This window comes from Struthio camelus, chromosome 7 (genome assembly GCF_040807025.1).
Source record: "Struthio camelus isolate bStrCam1 chromosome 7, bStrCam1.hap1, whole genome shotgun sequence".
NCBI lineage: Eukaryota > Metazoa > Chordata > Aves > Struthioniformes > Struthionidae > Struthio > Struthio camelus.
Genome location: NC_090948.1, coordinates 23,370,375 through 23,395,026, shown reverse-complemented (window position 1 = coordinate 23,395,026; position 24,652 = coordinate 23,370,375). Strand labels below are relative to the sequence as shown.

The 24,652-nt window shown below is 44.0% G+C and overlaps 1 protein-coding gene and 1 long non-coding RNA gene across 9 annotated transcripts in view; one reads left to right on the top strand and one right to left on the bottom strand.

Annotated features, from left to right (window-relative positions):
* Window positions 1-24,652, bottom strand: part of PAX2 (paired box 2) — an 89,847-nt gene that overhangs the window by 11,224 nt on the left and 53,971 nt on the right. For 4 of the 8 annotated variants that reach the window (XM_068950286.1, XM_068950288.1, XM_068950287.1 and 1 more), the window contains exons 6-9: window positions 19,183-19,358; window positions 17,250-17,376; window positions 4,269-4,478; window positions 406-507 (exon numbers count right to left, since the gene is read on the bottom strand). In XM_068950286.1, coding sequence (XP_068806387.1) covers window positions 406-507; window positions 4,269-4,478; window positions 17,250-17,376; window positions 19,183-19,358 — 615 coding nt within the window. The remainder of the gene's footprint in view (window positions 1-405; window positions 508-4,268; window positions 4,479-17,249; window positions 17,377-19,182; window positions 19,359-24,652) is intronic. The other 4 variants (XM_068950290.1, XM_068950291.1, XM_068950289.1 and 1 more) reach the window with 1 other exon arrangement.
* The window catches only part of LOC138067816 (uncharacterized), a 192,815-nt gene that overhangs the window by 125,095 nt on the left and 43,068 nt on the right, over window positions 1-24,652 (top strand). The gene's annotated exons all lie outside the window — the stretch shown is intronic.

Below are 24,652 nucleotides of genomic sequence, written 5' to 3'. Positions count from 1 at the left end.
ATGTTTTGCAGTTAGATATCCTGGCTTTAGATAGAAGTTAAGTTGTTACCCTAAGTTAGTGGATAGCTGAATATCCTGAGCCATGAGCAGTACATAATGATCTGCATGGGTCATTGGAAGATAATTACATTAGTTAATGAATACTAAGGTTAATTAATTGGCAATTAATTACCATAAGTTATAGATAGCTAGTTGCCTGTAGCAGCAGTGAATCAGTTACTGAGGGGAAAGAGATATGTTACAGAATGAGTTGTTAGTTACCTTGGTTATAGCCACTTGACATTTTCTTTCTAAAATGGACAGGCCTAAGGAGCAGGAAAGCCATAGCTATAACTGTGAAAGCTCTTACAAGAACAGTATACTGTTCAAACACCTGTGCACATTGAAGTCTGGAGGCTGACTTACCAGGTACCATTCCTGCAAGAGTTGAGGTTGGGTAGCTGCCTTGTCCAGTTGGGGGCACGTGGGGTGGGTAGCCAGGCAAGGTGGTGCTTGCCATGTCACGACCTGGAAAGGGAAAGAATCAGGACAGTGATCAACAGTGGTAGGATCATTTAATATTGATTTGATATCACCCACCATCAAGTGACTAGCAGCTTGATAGGCAAGTGCTGTATGACGTTCTCATATCTGCTGACCTTCCACTGAAAATTTTTTGGGGAAGACTGTGTCACTTTTGATTTCAAATTGCAAGGATGGATGTTAAAACTTGTGTCTTCCTGAGGCTCAAAAGGATCGGTTGTGTTTCATTGTAGATATTTGAGCCTGTTAGAAATTTTGGATCTATTTTAACTAAATCAAAATGGCCCTAAGCTGCACAGGGAATGGCAGAATATTCATTGCCAGAGTAGTTGAGGTCCTACATGCCGTGGATGTAGTTCCAAAACCATGGTGACCGTGATTCAGCTCATGATCAGTGTGTAAGGCACTGCAAATTGACGAAGGAGTTTTCTGTGCCCATCTCTGTTCCCACCTCTGCCATTCACCTGCTGATGATTTTAGGCAAGTCACTTCACTGCTGTTCACTGCTGCTTCTTTTTATGCTGCAAACTCTTTGGGGCAAGGACACACTCTTATTACTTTTGCACAGTGCCTAGCACAAGAGAGATCCAGTACTGGTTGGAGTCCTTCCAGTTGCTGGTGTAGTGCACATAATAATAGGGTTGAGGGACTTGATTTGATTCCCACTTCATTTTCATCACAGATACAAGTTTTTGTTAATAATCACCAAAGTCTTGATATCTTTTCTCCACCAAAGTAAACAGAGAGGGGTGTGGACTGGGTAGATGATTGCAGTTTATTTTTCATCTCTTAGGAAGTGCAGCTGGAGGCTTCTTGGTTGATGCCAGAGGCATTTCCTCATTTGGACTGGTTAGCCTGAAAATGGGCCAGCCAGAAGGGCATTTTGCTGTTAGTGCTTATTGCATTTAAATGAACTAAAATCATCTCAGAAGCTGCTGGGAGTTTCAAGCCAAAACCAAAAAAAAAAAAAAAAAGCTAAATAAATTAAGATAATCTTTCCCCCACAGCTGCTGGGAGATTTACAGCTCAACCTCCAACGCTGCCTACTGAGATGTCAGCCTGTTCCAGTCATCCAAAGCCTTTCACATTCCCTAGGTGAGCGATAGCTCACTGAGAAGTTTGTGCCATTTCTTGTTTCTTTGTTAAATTTTCTCTATTCTGTCTGTTCTAGTGGGGTGGACTGGAATGTGATTCTCCTTTAGAAATGACATTTTAAGTAAGGCCCATTAACACCACTGGAGCCACTGGAACTGTGCTGAGGTATGTGAATGAAAGAATAAGAATTGTTTTAGCTCTACTAACGGTAGAACAGTAATTGATAAAGTAGGCCCTGAAACAAACATGAAACCTGGCAGAAGAATTAGGAATAAATAAAAATTACACAGCAGAGCAAAAACTGAATCAATGTGGAGAATTAATCCTAACTCCCAAAAGAGGAAGTTTCTCTAGGAAGGGGTGGGCTAAGGCAGTGTTGTTGCTTTCACAGATTTTGACTAAAGATTGCAGAAGTGATTTGCTCAATAAAAAAGAAAAGCAAGTTCATTCTTTGTTTCTGAAGAGGTTCCTGAACCACTGCAGACATTCCTAACCCACCTCACCTTAGATAATGGGCACTGAACTACTAGACAGCGACTGAGTCTTTTTCTAGCCACTCCCCAATATTGATAAAATAAGTATATAATGCCCCAGGGAATTATATTCTACACTCTTCTATTCTTTTATCACCTTCATTGCTTTAGTGATTTGTAGTTGTGCATTAAGCAGTATGACTAACACCTACTAGATGTGATTCTTTTTTTCCACATTCTTTTGAGGAAAGAAAGTTTTGTGTTTAAAAATCGTGTGCTCTTGGTTTCCTAAATCAACTAGTCTGAGACATAACAGGAGGTGATGAGTGAGAAAACAGTGTCACTGAAAAGTTAGAACGTTATGTAGTGGCAGGCAAAATTAATTCATTCTGACACTTCCATTCAAGTGGGAACACGTACACACACGCTCTCCTACTTGATTTCAGCACATACGCTCCTATATTTTTATTCAGCCGTGAGCGCACAGAGGCTGATACTCAAAACTCAGTATGGATAATTCATTGGGAAGTGGTCATCTCTCAAATCCAAACTCGTGAAAAAGAAAATAACAAACTAGTAGAGTATCAGCAACATGAACAAGAGTCCCACAGAGAGACTCTTAAAATGCTGCTGCGTACAACCAGCCCCCTTCCATTACATCCTCTCACTGCCAAGAGGTAAACAGGATCATTAAATTCTGGTACTCCAGGGTTATGGCAAAACTAGCGTCTGTCCTGTTGATAACATGCTTCCAATTCCAGCCACTCGACCTTCTCCAAGAGCCTTTTGTGTGATAAACATAGTACCTTCCTCACTGTTCCTTGTACTTTTGAACACTTTCTCCCATGTCTAATTCCCCAAAAAGGTACTAAGGCAAGTGCATCTCCTGAAACAGTGTTTTCTAGGTTAGAGAATGGTCATACATGCCTACATCCCTACAGAACTGTACTGTTGGAGAGACTGTCAGGGAATCCTTGACTTGGGAAGTGCCAGTGCCCAGAGCTTAGGGGCTCTGCTAAGATTTGGACCAAGATTTGGACCAGTGTGATGAGCACAAAAATCTTCTCTGCTGTTTGCTTGCTGCTTTCCTACAGGGAAGAAGTTTAGAAATGCAAGTCTCACACAACAAGACGAAGGGAGAATGTTAGGTCAAAAGTGAAAAATAACGTAGGAACATGGAGGAGGCAGAGGTAAGATTTGTTTCTTGTGCATTAGGAACTGTAATCTGCACTCTGAACAACTTGTCTGTTGAAAAATTATGTTCTTTGACAATAGGGTAACAGCAACCTCAGTGGTCACCAAGTCTGGGTCTCTGAACACTAAGATGTTTCCCACTATTTCATCCAAGCCACTCCTCAGCTCCTGCAGCATAAGGCTTCAGTCATCTTTCACAAGAGTTTCCCCTAGTATCTACCTTAAACTTCTTCCTCTCTGCCCCCCACCTCCACCTGCTGCTGCCATCTTCTGCAACCTACTTTCTTCACTTCTGTTCTTCCTTTGAAGGCCACCTGCCTTAGTCGCGTTCCTTTGGCTATAGAACTTTGTCATCTCTGACCTACACTTCCTGGTCGTGGTGCTCAGACACGATGCCTTGCTTCTTGGCTGCTCTTTTTGCTCTGTGAAGGCACCAGCTCATGCTCCCTAACTAACTGACACAGTACTGCTCACATTGCCACAGCTGTGGCAGTGCTCACTAACTGCTTATGTATTTATCCAACTTCTCAGTAGTTTTTACAACCCATGCTGAACTACGCTGCTGACAGTCCTAGACCTGGCTGGGTTATTCAGGCTGCAGTCACCTACCATAGACTGACACACAGTACTCTGGTTATGCATATGGTACACAAGGCATTACGGCTCTTTAGGTAACACAGGATTTTGCTGTATAAATGGTTCCATCCTGAGCCTCAAACCCGTCCAGCTGGGACACCAGCCACTTCTATGCAGTTACAGCTTCTTTTCCCGTGTAATTCTACAAAAATGAAGGACAGGCATGAAATCTTTTTGTGACTCTCCGTGGAGCTGAGAACACATGCTGCATACACAGAATTGGAACAACATTGCTGTGATTCTCACTTGCACTCAAAGAGCTTGCAGCATTTTCTGGTCTCCCCATCAGACGAAACTGAACCCCTTGCCTGCAGCATCCCCACTGAGTTTGTGGTCAAGGCCGGTTACCTGCTATCAGAGGCTGGCTGCTGGACTGCCCAAAGTGGGCACCATGATGAAGGAAGGCACTGTAGCAAGGCGTGGACGCATCGTCTGAAAGGGTCATGTGGAAGGGCTGAAGGTCAGCCTGCCCAGAGCCAGCCGGCGTGGTGGGGGTGAAAGGGGTGAGAGAGGCTCCATGAGGCTCTTGCTTTATACTGAGGGGAGAGGAGAGGTTTTCTGTGGTAGGGTAAGGGATGGACACAGACAGACAAAGGGAACAGGGGGAGGAAGAGGAGGGTAGGGAAGGGAGGAGAGGAAGAACAAAATGGGTAAATGAAAATGGAGTGGTTAAAATCTACAGGGAAATTAATTTAAAAATGGAAATAAAAATAAAAATAAAAAGGTTAGGGGTAGATCAGAGGAGCCAGTGCTGAGACAACAGCAGTAAACACACCCAGGGGCTAGGCTCAAACTGCGGTGATGCCTCTGCAGGGGCAGCAGGGTGTAAGAATGGAGTGCAGTGGCAGGTGGGAGGAATAGGGTGCAGGAACAGAAAGGTGAGGGAGGGAGCATGCAAGAGGGGAAGGACAGGAAGAAGCAGAGGTTTGGGGAAAGGAGAAGAATGCTCTGAAGCTTCTGTGCTCCTTTTTCTGCTCCTTTCTCTTACTGGCATGGCGGGTAGAGAGATGCGACAGTGACACAGTTTGGCCCAGGATATTCACCACTTTGTTTCTTCAAACCCAAGGTAACCATCCCCAGGAGAGCAGCGTTACGAGCATCTGTTAAACAGGATGCTCGGTGTAATGGCCAAAGCTTGCAAAGCCAAGCTCTGTAAACACTTTGACAAAAAAGGTGCAACTGAAGTCCGAAGTGGTTACAATGAAAAATGGGACTGTGGCATTCATAGGTGGATAGATAGATCAATCAATTGATCTTGTTTACACTGGCACACTTTGGAGCTTTGATCCTAAAAGCACTCAATACTGACTTTGGCAGTTCCCAAAGTACAGGGTTGCCAGACAGGTACCTTGTCTGCAGAAGAGAAGTGGGGAGGGAGGTGGGGGACTTTACAGAAGGTCTTATTTTCATTGTTGTTTTCACTGGGCCTCCATTTCTGATGTGAAAATTTGCATAGGCACAATAGTTACAGCTTTGAAACTGCTCCTAGCTCGGCTCCCACCTAAGAGGCATGGGAATTGTAGAACTCAGTGATCTAAAGCAGGGATATACCAGTGCACCCACTGTTGTTGGGTCGGCAGTAATAGAGTCCTGTATTTGAACACCTGAAAGAGAAGTATGGATGATGTGATCAGATCCTATCCAAATCATCTAGCAAACCATCCACCGTCAGGTAAACAAAGTAAAGCCAATAAATGAAGGCCATCTCTCTGCGATGATGGCAAGTGTTACCAATGGCATATGAGATAAGTTAGCTCTGGTAATTTTGATTTATAAAGAGAAATATAAATGTGATATATAATTAGGTTGTAAATCTGGCTTCATTAATGTAGAACTGGCTTAATTGACTCTGGGCACCTTATTATAAGGCTGCAGTGTTCACCTAGACAATAAAGGGCTGGGCAGTTTCTGTCTGCAAATGCTGTTTATCTTGAGGCATTTGTCTCTTAAAGATTTGCTACTTGGCAACAATTATAGTTTACCCTCTGTGTTCTCCTCCAGGTATCTCTAACCTGGATGACCAGCAAAGGTCTCTGATCACTGAGATTCCTTTTCAGCAAATACATGTGTTCATCGTTCAGACCATTGGGAAAGATCAGTTCTGGCCAACAGGTTACAGTTCCTCTTCAATGAGGTTACTTACGTGAAGCCTCTAGAGTGGTAAGTGAGGACTGACATTTCTTCTCCTATTTTGCTATAGGAAGCTCTGTTTAGTAAGGACCTTTTGTGAGGGATATGGTGAATAGAAGCTGGAGTGTGCAGTTAATTAGAATCTCCAGAGTAAGCAGCACACTAGCATCCAGGTTCTACTTTACACTACTGTATACTATCCTACGATCCTACAAGTGAGTCTTTACATCTCATTGCCCAGTCTCTGTAGATGGAGAAGTCCCAAAGCTGTTTTTCTCCTGGCTCCTTTGCCATCGGGTAGTAAGGGGTGCACAGATATACCTTCAGACCAGACAGGCAGTCACCAACTATTTGGCAGTGCTGAAGCCTTTATCCAAACAGTGTAGATTCTAAATAATGCAGATACTTTGGATTAAGGGTTTTACAATCTATCTGCAGACAGAGGTCCAAAAGCTTCCATGGTTTTGAAGGCTAAAAGTGGAATGATATTGTTCAAGGAAGCCATTTGACAGTCATACCTAAGCAAAATAGGAACACTTTGGTCCTGGGTATTTTCCAGGGTCATTTTTCAGACCTGAGTACTACGTAAGAGAGGAGTCCTAGGGCAGGTGTGAGGAGACCCCCCAGGGAAGAAAGGGCAGAGAAGAAGATGGACTCAGGAAACGTGGGTGGGCAGAAGCAAGAGGTGCTATGGGCAGAGGTTAATCCTGTTTGCACAGCCCCCAGGCACATTGGGTTTCCTAGTCCCTCCCCTGCTTTATTTCTCTTTTAAAGCATGGAATTTTCAGCTATAATCCTTTCTAAACCGCAGCATTTTTCAGGCGCTCTGTGTAAGTGAAACCATAATCTCTGGTAAAACAGACTGCTTAAGCTGCTGTAGCATTAGGCCAATCTGATCCAGACCGTGGATTTCCTCTCTGCCCAGCTACCACAGAGAGGGTTTTAGCCTGAAAGACTGTCTAAAGCCCTTGCGATGGGAACAACAGTGCCAGGCCTTGCCTTGCAAAGCTGAGAAGGGTTAAGGGACCAGAAACTATTTGTCCCAGCCTTCTGAGGCTGTTAAAGCTCCTGTCAGACTCACAGCAGAGATGAGCCCAGCCCTCTCTTGAACACATCAAGGCTTATGAAGAAAAATTCCTCACACCTTCCAGAGGCAGCACCACTTACTCAGTGCAGGGGGGATAAAGAAGTCAACAGTAACATGGCAAAGAGACAGGGATACAATAATGCTAAACACTGCACTCTCTTAGAATAGCGGAGAGGGGGAGAGGATAAGGTCAGACAGCAAATGATTGCACAACCGAAATTCAGACTTGTATGTGTCTTTCTGTTTATCTGTTGGCCTATATATCAGTCTGCACTCCGCAACTACATAGGCATAACTTATATCTCATGCATCTTCACTGGCGGATGGCATTTACACGTTTTTACTCCTATGTTATCCAGCTCTCCACTGACTAAAAGCACCTGAATTCTATCTCCAGTGCAACTCCTACCACTGCGATGCTGGAATAATTGCCCCAGCAGTGAATTATAGCTCCAAAGCGTGCCAGTGTAGATGAGATCAACTGATCGATCTGTCTATCCACCTATGAATGGCACAGGCCCGTTTTTCATTTTAACCACCTCCAACTTTGGCTGAACCTTTTTTGTTTTCACTTCTCATTTTCTCCATTCTCTAATTCTTTTGTATTTGTGATGAAGGACAGCAAGAGGAGTTCCATACTTGCCCCTTTGTATCCCGTGTCCTGCTAGTGCCGTCAAGCCAGCAAGCTATGGAGCATTGCCATGCTGGTGCATCTCGGTGGGAGGGGTGTTTCTCAGTAAGACAGCATTAGGGAAGCCTGGAGGAGGTATCCACCGATGTCTATTGGTGTGGGAATCGCCCGGGAATTGAGTTGGGAGTGGAGTGAGTTTGCAACTCCCTTCCAAAGGAGCAGAAAGCTCTTTCCATCCCAAGCTTCTTTCTTCTAAATGGTACATGGTGTCCTTGGTTATAAGCAACCCAAAATATCAGCCAATGTCATGGTCAGGGAAATTTGGAAGGATCAGCAGGGTGGGATAAAGCTGCAAATATAGCAGAGGACTAAATATTTTCTGCACCTTCAGCTCCCCTCTTTCTGACTGTACTTGCTGAGGTATGGCAGTTTTTCTTCTTTTCTAACCCTCTCCTCTGTTATTCTGGCAAAGAGCTAAAACTGGTGATCTCTGGCCTAAATTCCCCCCACAAATGAAGGGATTTTGGCCAGACAGGGTGAGAGGAAGATTCACAGCTTTGGGTTCCTACAGAGACTCATCTCAGCTTTTATCATGCGCTCTGCTGCTGTTGGAAAGGGAAGCAGGGGGGTTCGCAGGACTAGATAAGCTGCTTATTTTTCATTGCTGGTTTCCTGAAGGACAAGCTAGGTGCATTCAGTGCTCTTTTTCAGTAAACAAAGAATGTCAAGATGGCACATCCCTGCTTGAGGGTTGGCTTGTGCACACCCAGTTAATACTACACTGCTTACAGTTTTGACCACAGTGTCCTTCATCTTTTCCTGGGGTCTTTGTAAAATACTTATATAATCTCAATGCCTCATAGTCTTTAGAGCACATATCCTTACAGCATCCCTGTAGGGATCACTGTTTTATCTATAAGGAACTGAGAAAAAGAGAAGATAAATGGTATACCCAAGTTCATGTAGGAAGTTTGTGTCAAAGCTGAATTTTATCTCGGGCGTCTTGAATCCTATACTTGTCCCTTAGCCACTGGAACATCTTTTTCCCCATTTACTTTCTTCCCATGCTAATAATCTCATTCTTAGAAAGATTTCATTATGGAAAACAGAATGGGACTGAGTCCTCAGCAATCATAAACTGATGGATTTACACTACAGTCAGCAGAGCCACATCGCTTTCTGCCATGTGAGAGTCTTGCCTCAGAAATTCTAAAAGTCATGCAGAAGACCAGAGTGGCCTGACACATCACATCTTTCACTTTTCCTCGCAGTCATGTCAGAAGAAACAGTTTTTCTTTCTTTTTTTAGTTTCCTAGCTTTTCTTCTGCCAGAGCATTATGCAAGTTGCACTCAAGATATAAGTCATCCTGAGGGTTTTTTTTTTAATTATCTGCATTAGTAACAGTCCTTTGATAGAGTAACTGAAAAGTATGTAAAGACTAATCTACTTCTGATTATACCTTTCTTGCCTTCTCTTTGCATTGTCTGCTGACTGGAGAAGGATCCCTGAATGTTCAGGTTTATTTTCTGTTTCTGCACAGATCCATGTTCTTAGCTCAATACTGAACTTGTGGATAGTTGGAATACATGTTTAAAGAAACAGCCTCAAATTGCTTTCCCCTTGGACATCAAAGTTGTTGGGACCTCATTGATATTTATGTCAAGTTCTGAAATCCATTCACCACATTTTTTATAAAACTGAATTTTATAATCTAGATTTTGTATAATCCAATTAACTGCTGCTCTCCAATTAAGTTGACCTCCTAACTCTGTATAGTACTTTGGAGGAAAACTGAAGTTTTATGTTCCTCATTCCCGGTAAGACATGGAGCTTCCAATAGGTCTGTGATCTGAACTTACTCTTTAAAGCCAGGTGAATGTTCTTAATATTCCTAATTCAGGTGGTAATCACTTGAGAACTCCACTGAAAGTCAACTTTATGTGGCTCTAAGCATATCTATTTGCAGATGGAGCTCATAAAGGAAAATATGCTTTAAAATCTGGGGGGGAGGAAGGATGTGCCAGTATATTTGGCAAACAGAAAAGTTTGGTGGATGTTGTTCTGCCTTAAAGTGAAGCATGAGCGTAAATTCCTTGGTAGATTGGGACTTGAATGTTACCACTTAAAGAAGATGCCTTTGAAATATTTGCTGGCAAGTGTAATTAGAAGAGAACACATGTCAGTTCCACACAGTCCACATGACTGATATCTCCAAGGTTTTCGTCACAAAGATATTCCACTGATTGTAAGATAGGAGCAAACCTTCCTGGGCAGTCCACAACAATCCTACACCAACAAAGAAGGGCCAAAGATTACCATACGCTCTCCATTTCTCTGAAAGACTGTAGTGAGCTATGTCAATTGTACAAGCGGCTGGCCTGATTAAATCCAATACAGTTGATGGAGATCAAAAGTTACTAACATCTGCTGACAGGTGTTGCTTAACTCTGATGTAAAGCACACTCTTGGCTGTCAGTGCACAAATACTACATCACAAAAATTTCCATCATAGCCATCTTATTGAATCCTTCATTCAGCCTCGAAAGAAAAGCTAGAATCTGATTGTTAAACAGACTAATTCTAGTCACTAAAATAAAGTCCCCTTTGGCAGTGTAGTGGGTGGCAACCTGCAAATGCTGCCCCCTTGCTGAGGGAAATAGGGCTGGGAATGTCAATTTGCTGCTATTGCCATGAGCCAGTTCACTTAAATGCTAATTTAAGGAAGGCATGAATTCGTTCAGAAATGTATTTTATCTATTTCTGGGTTCCTTGCTGCAATATGCCTTTCAAGCCTATGAGCCTTCTTCTTCAGCATCATAAAATTATTGTTAATGAATCTTCCATTGGAAGCATGGAAATAGTTTATGGGAATCCTTCCTTTTCCCTGCTTTTTCTGCCTGTTCCAGGGATCATTCATCTGTTTATCACCCTCAGCCATTTGTTCTTGGGGAAGAGTAGTAACGCCTTTTGCCTTTCCAACTTCCCTGGCAAGATAAGAAGATATTATCTCTGCTTGGGGATGGGAAGCTCTTGACTAAATTTAGAGGTCCTGTGGAAGTCTACTTTTGCTGACCTTAAGTAGCAGAGAGACTTATAGCCTCTTTGCAAATGTGAGCACTTATTTCAGACTAGAATTTGGAACTTTGAGTGCAGCTCTTCATCCTTTCTTTTATTTGTAGCAGCTCTATGCACTTAATCTGGCGTATTTCAACATTGCAGACTGTTTCCACAGAAGTTATCTCCTTCCTTCTGATGAGGCAGGATCGGAACAGACTCGTAGCAGCTGTGTGACTGTTTATCATATTCTATTGTCAGGGCATTGAGGCATCCAAGACACACACAACAGGCTGCCTGACTGCTTACGGTTCCAGCCGTGATGACTCTAGCACACTGCTGCTATGTATCTGTCTGTCTGTAGGATCTGCCATCGCTAAAGCCAGTTCTTGGCTCCTCGCAGTTTGTTAAGGAAATATTCTTAAGTCAGCTCACTCAAGCCCTGACCAGCATTTTTCACTAGTGTCAGAGGCTAAAGCAGACTGGAGCAAGAGAGGAAATTTTCACCAGTCTGAACAAGAAAAAGGGGAAGGAACTGCTCCCCCTCTCAGTGTAATGATATAAATACAACTGATTTTAATGTCAGTTTTAATCATGACTTAAAACAGCAAGTTGGATCAAGCATCTTGCTTTACATTTGCCCTATGTAGATGTTTTCTAAAAGGTTGATTTTTATAGGCGGTAACAATGACGTATTTTAACAAATACAACATTTACACTAAACATGATATTTCTTCTTTTGCTAAGTAGATGAATTAGATCTGTGCACATTTATTTAAACAATTATATTGTTTAACATAATTTGTCTTTACATATTATTATGTGGGAAAATTGTGAATGATGAGTCCATACTATTGTTTTATTAGATTGTTAACTTTTTACTTGTGATTTGTGTCAAGTTATATATGGATGGAAATTAGAATTCAATTAAAAACAGTAATTGTAATTTATTCATGCTAATTAAATAAAATGACCACAAGTACCCTGACTTCCTAAATATACTGTAATCAAAAAAACAAGCTTATCCAAAAAGGATTTGCATTAAAAACAACATATTAAATGAAGGGAAGGATATATACATATATAAAAGAAGGAAATTGAACTGACTTTAGAACCTGATTTTAGAACTAATAGATCTCATCCTTTCACATCAAACTTAATTCACTCAGTGACAGAGGAAAACAAATGCTCCTGCTTTTTCAAATCCTAGTTTGCTTCTTAGTTTTGAATGACCTAGTTATTGAACAAAATTCTCTTCAGTTCACTCACTAAGCTGAAATGAAGGAAATATTATCTTTTCACCTTGCAGGAGGCTGAAGTTTTCAGAAGATTGTTTATCATTTCAACAAACTTTTGATCCAGGTGTCTAGCCAGTCATTGCTCTGTGTTTAGCGTCACGACTTTCTTTAAAACTTTAATGGAAATCAGGTGCTGTTTAAATACTATGTTTACCTAATTAAAGGATCTTTCAGACATAGCAAATATTGGCCTTAATATCAGTAATTACTATTTAATTTTGCATAAATTCATTTTGAAAAGGAAAATATTAACTCAATTTTTAAAAATGATTTAAGCTGAAAAAACTCTGACCCTGTGCCAAAGGGACGAGGTCTGAAGGAAAGTGAGATCTGTGGGGTTCATACTTTTTTGGTGCCTTTGTTTGACACGTCATGAACTGGCTGTCACTATCTCTCACTCTGGATGATATTTGTTCCTTTAAGGAAGACTTGTTTTCCTAGACAAAAGGAAACATTTTCTATGAAGAACCTGGTAGCTGGTTGGTAGGTAGTAACGATTTAAAGAGTTACTTGCTCCTGTTAACTAACCATAGCACTGAAGAACTCAGAGACCTGCTAATAGAAAGAAAGAGCGCATATACTCCCATGTCAGTCAACATTAGAAGCTGGAGAAGTGCTTGTTTGCACCTTTTTCCTTGAGCTTATCTTTTTTCTGTAGATCTTTGTAGATCTTATTGGTTGCAGTGGGGTGGCAAACATGGTCTATTTAGTGAAAACTGCCAGAATTGATTTTTTCTTTACCTTTCCTATAGTCTTTAGGACCATCAAGTAGGTAAATCCTCCTCTATAATAGTCTGTTAATAAGCAAGCTTGCAAGCCATATATGAAGGCCCACTGTGTTTTATTTCCCATTGTGCTGCCTTTCTGTTTGGGCTAACTATTTGAGTTGGAGGGGACTCCATCCCCAAACGGTTGATATAAACCCCCAGAACTCAAAACTTGGTTTGAAGCCACCTCACTACTCTCACACATGCCTATTCCAAAAGATATGACTTTTACTGGCAGTTAAAGAGGGATCTTAACTTCTGTTCTGGAAGGATTCAAGGCTTCTGTGAGCATGTGTTTTTAAAGTACTCTGTTGCTAGTGCCAAAAACTTGAGGGCCTTCTCCACTCACCTTTGGGGTGTCAGCTATTGAGTACTTCCCAAAGTCAGAGACCTATGGAAAATACTGAATAAAAGAAAGCTGTTGAGGTTTTCTGGATTTAATTTGCTGTGTACAGATTTATACTCATCTGCCTGATATGTTTGCCTTCAGTGGAAGGAACAGAAGTAGAACATCTCTGAACAACGGGCTTCTTGTTTTAGTGTTCAGCTATACGTACGTGCCTTATCTTGGCATGTTCAAGCTCAGTCTTTGCTTCTGAAAATCCTTATTGGTATCCAAAGATACTGTCCAAGAAACTGACTGTCAGGGATCTATGCCAAGCTAGATATCATGGACATGTGACATGCAGGCAGGATGGAGCTGGCCCGTTGCCCTGCATGTGAAGGAAGGGATGAGGTACTGTTGTCAGGCAGCTCTTATGAGTGTTCTCTGTCTCGTACTTCACAAGAAAGTTGCAGGCAAACCTTTACATTTTTTTTGTATGTGAAAGATAGCGGGAGTAAGTTTCCTAGCCCCATGCCCTGCTAGCCCCTAAGTGTCAACTCAGTCATGGAAATTCCTTGGAGATGCTTAATGGGGATAAATAAGGGTGACTTGTCTGCTCCATGGTAAACAAATGTGGTGAGACATTGCTTCAGGAGATGAAAGTAGTAAACGGATCATCTAAGATCCATTAGACAGAGTAATTGTCTGAAAGACAGTGTTTGATACTGGCAGTACCAGGCAAGGCTGTGCTGTATGTAACTGTAGCGCTAGAGCCTGTCATTGAATAGATGGTCAGGGATGATGGCTCCCTGTTTTGCTGCCATAAGGTCATCTCCAAAATGCCTCTTTGTTCTTGTCCCAGGACAGTGTAGACGCAGGTGATATCTCAGACAAATCTACCCATGCAGGGTACAAAGTCTGTGTGAGGTCACTTCAGGATGTAAGATTTAATTTCAGTTTACAAAAAAATCTCCCCCCCTCAGACTTCCCAGACAGGAAAAGATATCACTAGCTCTTCCCAAAGCAAAGCCTTGGGATTCTTGCCCTTTATGAAGGCTTTAAAGTCTCACTGGCCCATGACTAGCTGGATGACTCAGCAAGCTTCCTCAGGTCACATAATTCTGAGAATACACCCTCCCAAAAGTCATCAAAACATCAACAATAGGCAACTATCTAAAATCTTGGCATGTAGTGAGATATTTAGGTATAGATGACGAAGAATTCCCTTTATCTATCTCTGAGCTTCATAAAATTGAAGAGCTAGAAATGCTGCATTAGTAGCATCATCCCATTTGAGACAGAGGTCACATGACTTGCCCAATGCTATGTATGAAGCCTGAAACCCTAATTCCTTTAAAGTCGACAGCAGTTCCAGTCAGTGGACACGTGGCCCAGGACTAGAACCCAGGCTTTTTCAATCCCAGATACTGGCCTATGCACTGGGTCAGGCTGCGTACTTACAACCAGCAATTCAATACTGGCTCTTACTCCAATGTCTGGTCTTGAGAGAGGGAGCTGCATGGTACCACAGTACGCTCTATGCCCCCAGCCTCTTCCTTAGTTCCTATCCAGTGGGAGATCAGGAGGCAGCACAGAGCTCCTCACCTCTCTGGTCCTTCCTGAAAACACTGCCCAGCCCCATAGCGAAAACATCATGAATCATTCATAATAGATTATGCAAATGAAGGACATCAGATCAATGAAGATCAATAACTGCAACCATTTAATTGCCAGCAAAAACATTTTAAGAATGAGCATTATCTGCAGTCCTTTCTTGGGTAATGGCACCATTAATCCAAACATTGGATCCTGGCCTAAGTGTAGAGGAAAAATTCTCCAGCCCTCTTCCCTCGCAGCCTTTCAGGGTGTTGAGGTTTTTTTTCCCTTTTCATTTCCAGTTTCTGAGTTTCTCCGTCATTACCACCAATGAACAGCTCCTAACGCTAATAGTTCTGCTTTTGTTACTCTGTGCTGATTGAAATGTCGCATACAGATTGAGATGTTAGTGCTAAGTTGCCACCTGGGAATGTCAAGCTGGGTCTGAAATGAACTTTTCTCACTCTTGGATCCAGATGGATCAGATGGGGATGTTCCCAAGCTGAGCTGGGAGTATTCCAGGGACTGGGATGGGGATGGTACAGGGTGGGGAAGACACGGAGAGGATTTTCTACCTCTGACCACAGCCTCTTGTGTAAGACCGAATCTGTCTCCTCCTGTACCCTTGAGTAGTCATGTCCAAAACTTGTGCAGGATCTCCGGCTTTGGGAATTCATCTCTAATGTTAACAGGCTGAAATGTACCATCTTATCTTAGGCAGAAGGACAAAACAGAATGATCTTAATGGCCCCTTTGAATTTAAACTCGGTAACTTTAGGCACCTCACCTTTAGATCCAGCTAAGGGGACCTGCCTTCCATGAAGGAAAGACAGTACTGCTCTTCTGCTGACTTTGCCCTCCTTGGACAGGGAAGTATTTCCTGTAAGAGATGTAGGTCTGCTAAATGGTAGATGGACCCCAGCTAGGTTTTGTTTTGCATATGAGAATACACAGAAAAGTGACACACAGGTGACCCATTTTTCTGATTGGCTAAGAAGCTGTGTGGCTACAAGGATCCTGGGTCAAGTTTGATAACAGTAAAAGTCATGAAAATTTGAGGATATTGCATCTTCTAGGCGCTCTCTAAAAATACAGTTTACCTCCTCATGGTTCTCCATGACATTCTGCAGACCCCACACTGGATCTTCTTTGTATTTGGGGTAGCTATTACTAATCCTACTTAGTCCCAAAGTTTCTGGTAGCCAAATGTTGCATGCGGCAAAATCCCTTTGCTCAGTGTTTGCTGAACGAGCAACAACTGCCTGTCTCTTAGTAACCAGCTGCTTTGACCCCAGGGGCTGTTAGCTGGGGTTTTTGCAAGAAAAAGTAGAGATATGAACTCCAGTGGTCTTGATTCTGTGCCATCAGAGGCCAGCTTTGTGGCCAAGAAGCAGCAGCTCCTTCCTTTGCTAACAAGATACACCTCTTTGTCATGAGTTATTTCTCAGCTTATGCTGTGAGGTTTCTAGAGTGGGCTACAGCAATAGTAGGGTAAGGGAGGTATACCAAACTGGGGCAAATCACTTGAGCCTTGCCAGCTGCGTTAGCTACCTAGGAGGTGTTCTCAGATCTGTGGTAGCTGTGTGAGCAGGAAGCAGTGGTGACTAAAACAAGCCTTAGAAGAAGGGGCTGTGGCACCTGAATATCTCCTTATGGCTCTAGGTAGGCACAGACCAAGCAATCTAATACCAGTGTCAGGATGGCATGCTCTGTTACCCCAGGGAAATCCTGTGCCGTTCAGGTCATGCAAATGCAACCAGCAGAGAGGAAGTTTCAATGGAGCAGCTGCTGCAGAAATTGCCTCTGACTTCAGTGTTCCTCTGCTGTCTGGCACTTGGTCTCATTTTCTACTCTGGCTTCCCAGTCACACCTGAGTTTAATGTGCCCACAGTAAGGAAAGGAGTAAGGCTGTGAACAAATTTCTTTTGCCAGCTGCTGCTAGCGACTCATGGGCTTAGGAAAGAGGGAGTTCAGCAGTCACAGTTCAGCAAACTTCAGGATTTAACTTGCAAATACCCCTTACAAATTCCAGGGCTGAATAAAACTTACATTATTATTTCTCCCCTAGAACTCCAAGTGTGGATCATGGATAAGCCATGAACCTTGTGTTCTCAAACACGGAGGAAGAAATCACAGTGCACATTTGGACATACCTGTCCTCTACTGACATCTGTCCCTAAGCCACAGCTGGGCACACAAGTTCCTGATTCACACCTGGGTTTACCTGTCTTTGAGTCACATCTTGGCACCTCTAGGTGTAACCAAAACTGCCGATATTCTGAATTTCAAGCTTCTCCTGTCCCTTACTTCCTCCAGTCTTTCTGTCTCTTTCCATGTTTGCCACAGAGGGATATCTTGCATTAGCAGAAAAAGCAGAAGCTAATGGTGATGAGGGAAATAAATAAAAAGCTTGGTTCTGCTGTTTGGTCAGGCAGCTTACCGGTCACCACAGGGTATGTCTGGGGTCCTGACACGTTGGTCCCCAGGTCTGGGTTAGCAGAGGTGGATAGACTTGATTTGACTTCATCGAGACCAGGGGTCAGAGCTGGGAGGGAGTACTCATTACCCTGGGGAAGAGAGGAGAAAGACAGCTCGCTATTGATGCGCTGAGAGAAAGGGAACAGTGTACAGATGGGGGGGAGGAAGAGGAGAGATGCAAACCCCTGCACAGATGGAAGAGGAGGAGGAGGAGGAAATGGAGAAGATGAAGTGGTGAGAGGATTGGGGTGGGGAGATTTCTAGGATGAGCTATTCCACCCTCCTGCATGTAGCTGTGCAGGGGAAGAAGGGTCAGGCCAAGCAGGGACCTGGCCTGTTACTGGCAGTATGACTGAGTCTTGGTTCAGTGCTGCGGAAAAGGGGATATCTGCATGTACAAACTCAGGGGAGAAGAAAGAGGAAATCCATGTTCCTCCCATCCTGGCTAAGCAGAGGGAGGAAGTATTTGCCCTGGGCACAAGGACAGTTGGGGCAGAAGACCGCAGTGATGTGGCTGAGGCATTTGGGCTGTAGGCAATCAGTGTTGGTCCACTGTAGCCAGGCTCTCTTTGCTGAGTTGTCTCCCTCCCGTCAGCTGCTACCTCTGTCCTAGCTCTTTAAAAACAAACAAAGAAGCCTCATCCCCCGCCTCTGTCACTCTGTGCATTGGGGTATGAAATTGGGGAGGGGGGAGCCACATGGCTAACAGAAGGGTGGGAGGGGGAGAGCCATTGAATCTGAAAGGGTGTCCTGTCCGAAAGGCTCTGGTAATTGCCTTTTTATTGTGGCAGCCTCCGGACCAGACGCGGGAGCTGGAGAAACTGGGAAGGCTACAAAACAGCAGGAAAAGTTGCTCTGATTAATATTACGTTAAATTAAAACTGATTTTCTGCTCTTTCTGCTCTGTTTTTTTCCATACACTTCCCCAACCCCCTCCCCACATCTCCCCCTCCTCAAGCGGGCTCCCCGCACGCTGCCCCCTCCCCGCCCCCTGTCCCTGCTTGGCTAGGACTGCCTAGTCATTTCCAATTCCTTCTTGTATTGATCTTCCTGTAGAAATCAGTTTTGTAATTAGCTGCAAATTAGGCCTTCTACTGGGGGTGAGCCTGCCCCCTGATTTATCACCAGAGTAATTCGCTGTGATCGGAGAGAAATTAAAATGAACTCAATTAGGCTTCGGATTTGCTTTATGGGCCCTGCTCAGAGTTTCAGGGGGAAAAATGACTGTGCTGGTGCTTAATAGTCTAATGAAAGTAAATAAAGGTTATTCATTGTAATAAACCCAGGGACTCTGGGATGAAGGGAGTCCACAGCCAGCCTCTCCTTCTCTTCCTTTGTTGGTTTATGGCTTGGGGCGGTTTAAAAAGACTTTTGATTTTCATTTTATTAAGACAAACAGCTTTTGGGATAAAAGGCTGGGGAAGCGGGGGAGTAAAGGGAAGGGGGGCAGAGCTGCAGAAGTGCAGAAAACTAGGTTGAAGACCAGAGTCAGGTCTCAGCTTTGAGCCACGAGGGAAAATGCTCAAAAGCCCTTTAAAGCCAGGCCCTGTGAGTCCCTGGTCACTGGTGTGGTCTGTGAGCGCACGAGTTTCCCAGCAGTGATGTGTGCCAGTGAACATGCATGGCAGTGTTGTTGGTGTATGTCCACAGAAGGAACATGCACAGGTACTTGTATGTGTTTGTGCAGAGGGAAAAGCTGACTTGGGAATTTAGGAAGAGCATAGCGTACACGGCAAGTCATGAGGATGGACAGAGCTTCTGTATAGATGTGCACGAGTGCAGTTACAATTAGAAGGTACTGTTAAATGTGAATGTGATATAGGTATAACAACAGGTCAGTGCCTGCCATCACCCTGTGGGCTCCTATGGGTCTGCATTGCCAGGCTGGCCCTCACCTGCTCAGATTTGATGTGCTCTGATGTTTGAAAGACGTCAGGGTAAGAAGGACGCTCAAAAACTCGATCTAAAGCTTCCAGCTGCTGCTGGGTAAAAGTGTCGGCACGAAGGTGCTTCCGCAAACTGTCCACGCTGCTCTGGGAATCTCCGTTGGGAACCGAGCCCTCGGATACATCTGCAGGGCACAGACAGAGAAAACGGAGTTAGCACCACCCTGGCTCAAATCAGCAGCTGATGGGGAGCAAGAACAGAGCGGTCACGAGAGGAGCCCTCCACCTCCGCCCAGGGAGCTGTGCCCCTCCTTAAGGAAGGGGAGGCTGGGGAGACCCGAGGGAAGCCCCTTTTTGTTGGCTCTGGCGGCTGGCCTGCTGGAGATGCTCCCACTGGCTCCGGGGGACTCTCCTGCCCCGCGTGATTGAGGCTGTGGAGAATGGTGCTCAGCTCAGAGATGAGTTTCGGTTCCACTGATTTTCAGTGTTAAAAATTGCCAAATCTCCATTGCTGAGCATAAAATGGGAGCAAAGCACAGCGATTAGCATCGGTAGAAGGCTACTAGAGAGGCAGCTCCCAGAATAACTAGTGCTGAGGATGGACCTGTACTGTAGAGGGCTGAGGAAGCCTGAAAGGGAGAAAGTGCTCTGATTCAGGTTGGGAGGGAATCAGTCCTGTTGTAGCTCCCCATTCATGATGGAAGTTATATCTCTGTTATAATTTCCTTCCCATCCGATCATGTCCTGTCATATCCCAGATGAATCTTTCTCTCCCCTTGTATATCATAAGCAATCCTGTTTCTGACTGTTTCACCACAGACAAATCTCTCTCTGTGGAGCTTTCTGTCCTATTCAACACATGTTGGCTTCTGTTATGATCTCTGTCCCATTCCACTACACGTAGCTGTTAATTTATCCCAACCCATATCTCTCGTTTATAAACCTTCCACTCAGATGAGGTGAATCTTTGTCTGTGACTGTCCCTCTTCCTATCCAAAGTGATTTAGTGTATCACAAATCCTAGTCCTACTCAGTGGGAATCAGCCTCCATTGTAATCCTTTGTTTTAAAAAGGAGAAAAACCTTTTCTGGCATAAGCATCATCAGAAGTGTATCTCGGTCCGTGCAGCAGCAACCCTTTGACACAATCTGATCTCACTGCAGTGCCTCCTGTCACGTTCCAGGTGTCTCTATCTCTGTTATGCCATCCCGTGTCTGATGTGGTAAGTCTGTCTCTGTTAGAGCCCACTCTTCCCCTTTGAGGTGAGGTGAATCCATTATAAATGTCCTGCCCCATCCAAAGTGAATCTTCCTGTTTGATAAACTATCTTTTCACCCATCTGTTTTTTTTTTTTCCTGTTATCCCCCAACTCAAATGAGGTGCATTTATCTCTGTTATAATGCCTTTTTATCTGAAGTGAGTGAGTCTCCTGCTATTAGCATCTGTCACATCCAAGGTGAGTCTGTCTGTTATAACCTCCTGTCCCAGCTGAAGTGTATCTTCCTTTGTCATAATCCCTCATCTCATCTGAGGCAAGTCTGCTCATTATAATCTTCTCCAAAGGTGCTGAGTATCTTTCCGCTGTTACCTCTCAGTCTGACTTTGGTGAGACCAGTTATAATGCTGTCTCATGCATATTGATACAATTCCATACCCTCTTTGCTGAATCTCTACCTACTGTTTTCATCAGACAAAGGTCTGACTGTCTTACAACCCTGTCTAACCTAAGATCAGGTTCTCCCCTGACACTACAGTTGCCTTCCTGCTTTTTTTTTTTTTTTTTTTTTGTTATTCTTCAGACTTCAGTCTCTCCCAGCAGCTTCCTGTCTGTGAAGCTCAGAAATTTGCTGTCTGGCAAGCAAGTGGTTGAGGCACCTGCATTGCCCTCTTCCCTCCTCCATGTAACTGAGAGTGTGCCCACGGCAGGATGCTGCTCCCGTGAGACTGGAGTGGCATTCACTGTGGAAAGGCCAGAACCATGCCACTCCGCCACTTTAGCTTTTAGCTCATGGACAGTGCCATGCTGGCTGCTTTCCTGGCACAGCTGATGTCCAACTGGTGGCCCAGAGTAATAACTGAGCCTGCTGCCTCCTGGCTATGAGATATATCCGTTTATAGGTGATTATACGATATGATATAATCAATAGTACATTATATACAGTAACATAGTACAGTACTACTCACAAGACCACAGAAAATATTACATATTGATTTGTCCCAGCCAGCAGCCTTCCCTCAAGCAGCCCCTTCCCTTTCTCTCTCTTTCTCTTGCTCTTTCTTTTCCACCCCTAGTGCGAGTGGAGCTGTTTACTGGCACTGATCCCAGGCGTTTTTGTTCTCGTCAGCCTTATTCCCACAGGGGCGAATTTTGAAGTTCCTGAAGGCTGGAGCTCATGACAGATTTGACTAAGAAAAAAATAAAGCAAGGACCCGGCTTGCTGGACTGCACACTGAGTTTGTGCAGACTCGGTGTTTTAGGTAGACTGGGCTGTTACTCCAGGGGGTGGCTTTCAGAAGGACTAAAGTAACTTGAGTCTCACGCTCCTAATTCCAGTAGTCACTTCTCTCTGGCCCTTCCTTCAGAAAGCTGGCAGGGAACTCCTGGGTTCAGGCTCAGGAAAAAAAAATTGTGTATCTGCCTTGAAGCTTGTCTTACTTTGTCTGCATCTTTGTCAGGCTGTTTGCCTTTGAGGATTTATTTCCACACGTGTCAGTCAGTGTGCATGAAGGTGCACACCATTATGTTAATATGCATGGGTATTTTTGCAATCGATCGCTGTTCTGGTATGCTTTAGACTCTGCATCACCATATATGCCTGAGCAGCCATTTGACTGAGGTGGCTGTTTTAGGTGATATTTGCTTTTCATGGATGGTAGCCCTACAACGTGCACGGTGTAAGCGGGTGGGTGTTCAAGTAAATGATAAAACTTCCATTGATTGTCATTAAACCAGATTTTACCCTTTGTAGGTTGTCCTGATTGTTTATACCGGTTTGTGCACACATGTATTTACAACTCCCGTGTGCCTGCAAAGCCCTGTGCACGTCTCCCGTGTGTGCTTGGCCCATGCCTTTGTGTGAAGGAGCTGAAACCACAGCTTTCCCAAGTCGCTGTAGGAGTCTCTTTTCCTTCATTTATTCAGAGGCCCTTCAGATCTTGACAAATCTGTCACTCTAAATTTGCGAGAGATTATGGTGCTCTCTCCCTAGCACGGAGAGAGGTGATATATGATATCTGCTGCCCCTATTGATTGCCTGATCTGGTGGCAGAGGGCTGGCGAAATGAACTTGAAATGAACATCATGCCTCAACTCATTGTGCGTATAATACACTACTTAATCCCACATTTTTCAGCCGCTATGGAATTCAATTGATCAATCATGTCCCTCTGATAGTACTGTTTTAGGGGTTATTGCTGCTCTGCTCACTGACCTTTTTATTTATTTATTTATTTGTGTGTGTGTGTGTGTGTGTGTGTGTGTGTGTGAGAGAGAGAGAGTGTGTGTGTGTGCGCGCGCGCATGTGTATAGTTGCCGAACTCAGAACCAGCTGATAAGAAAGGTCCTTGTATAGCCAGTGGGAAATGAAAGAAAAGGATGATGGGAGAAGAAAGGGAAGCAGTGGGGTTAGATAAGGAAGCGAAACGATCAAAGCAAGAGAATAGGCAAGGATGGGTGGAAAACTTGTAAGGAGAAAGGGAATGTTTAGCTCAGACAGGAGTTCTGGGTATGTCAGGGCATACTCTTTCACAGCCTGTGCAGGCCAGTCTTGATCTCCACCTTTAAAATCTACAAAGACAAACTTTTGACAGAGGGCTATAGGCTATCTAAAGGTGGACCTTGTCTAAACAGCTTGTAGTAGTATTGGACTCAATAATGGCAGGGCACACAAGTACCAAACTTCATAGAGGTATAATATGAGTTGTGCATATGTCAGTTTACTGATGAAGCAGAGAAAATTTCACATAGATGATCCGGAAAGATAGAGATTTATAGGTCTTGTCTTGCTAGCACTTAAGAGATTCACAGTCATGGATATTTTCTTCAAAACCAAAGGAATGTAAATCCCCTGTATTTATTTTGTGGTGTCAGAACCTATAGAGGGTATGTTTTCATTTTTTTTCCCTGAAACTGTAAGGGACAGAAACTTTTTAACTGTTTTTAGATCAAAGTTGCAGTTCTTATCTAGGGATATGGCGTTGTGAGCTGAAGTTTCAGGAGAAGCCTCAAATATTGTAATACACAAAGTATGGAAGCTGGCAATTGTGTGGTTATGAGCAAAGGTGGCAATAAAGAACAGCGAGGACATCAAGGAAGAGATGACGTCTGTCAAATGGCTGTGAGTGAGGGTGAAGAGAGGGCTCACAGGGAAGATCTGGGTTGGGAAAGGATAGTAGATCCCATGAGGAGTAGCACTGTGATGGTCAACGGTAGCTTCAATTGATGTAGGACACTGCTAGGAGTAAAAGCTTCAGGGAGGGGGGTTTGCAGAGAAAGAAACTCTTGGAAGGGGTGTTACTGAGATGAAGCAAGGCTTCAGCTGCAGGATGAACTGAGGAATGCCAGACAGGTAGCTGCACTAGCTTTATCATTGGGAAGTGTCATCACTTTTCCCAGTTCCCTTTCTAGTGGCACAGAAATCTCTGGGACTGTGACACAAGGACATCTCTCTGTTAAATCAGGAGGATCTTAACAAACAGCTGGAGAGGCGAACCGTGGCCTCGGTCACTGTGTTCCTCATAAGAGCACACAGTTGCTGTCAGTGAGATCAGGACTGTCTCGCACATGTAACAGGAAACATCTCGCCTCCCCAGGGGCTGCTGAGAGAACATGCAGAGCCAACGCTTGGCAGAAGCCTTTGACACAAGGCACGGAAAAGCTCCACAGGTGTCACAGAAATATCCTGACAGGTAATAAGGAAATACTCTGCCAGAGGACACAGAAACAACTGTAGCTACATCCGATACAGGGAATATGCCCATTAGCTCTAAAATAGACATTCCCAGGTCTGGAAGCTTCAAAGACACCACTATGTACAAGTAACACAAAACACTGTAACAAATAATGCAGTCATGTCCCTAGCTGCAGGTGACACAGAAAGCACCCTTGCTTGGGGTACGACCGACTCGTCTCGACAAGTAATTTAGAAGTACTCTTAATATTGCTGACATTGGAACACCTTTGTGGCACAGAAACACATAGGAAGGTCATGAGAGCACCTGTACAGCTGACACAGAAGCAAGCAGACACTGTTCTCTCTTTGGGGCAGGGACTATTACTGCCCCAGTGACATGTCTGTCTGGTGCCTTGTGGGCCCTGATCTCAGCAGAGGCCCTTTAGCACTACCAGTAAAAATCACAGTCATAGTAACAGCGAATGTGACTGGCATGAGAACTCCCAGCCAGGTGACACAGCAGAACCCATCTAATTGTCAAAGCCTCTGAGGGAAATGCATCTGTCTAACAGAGCAATGCTGAGCCG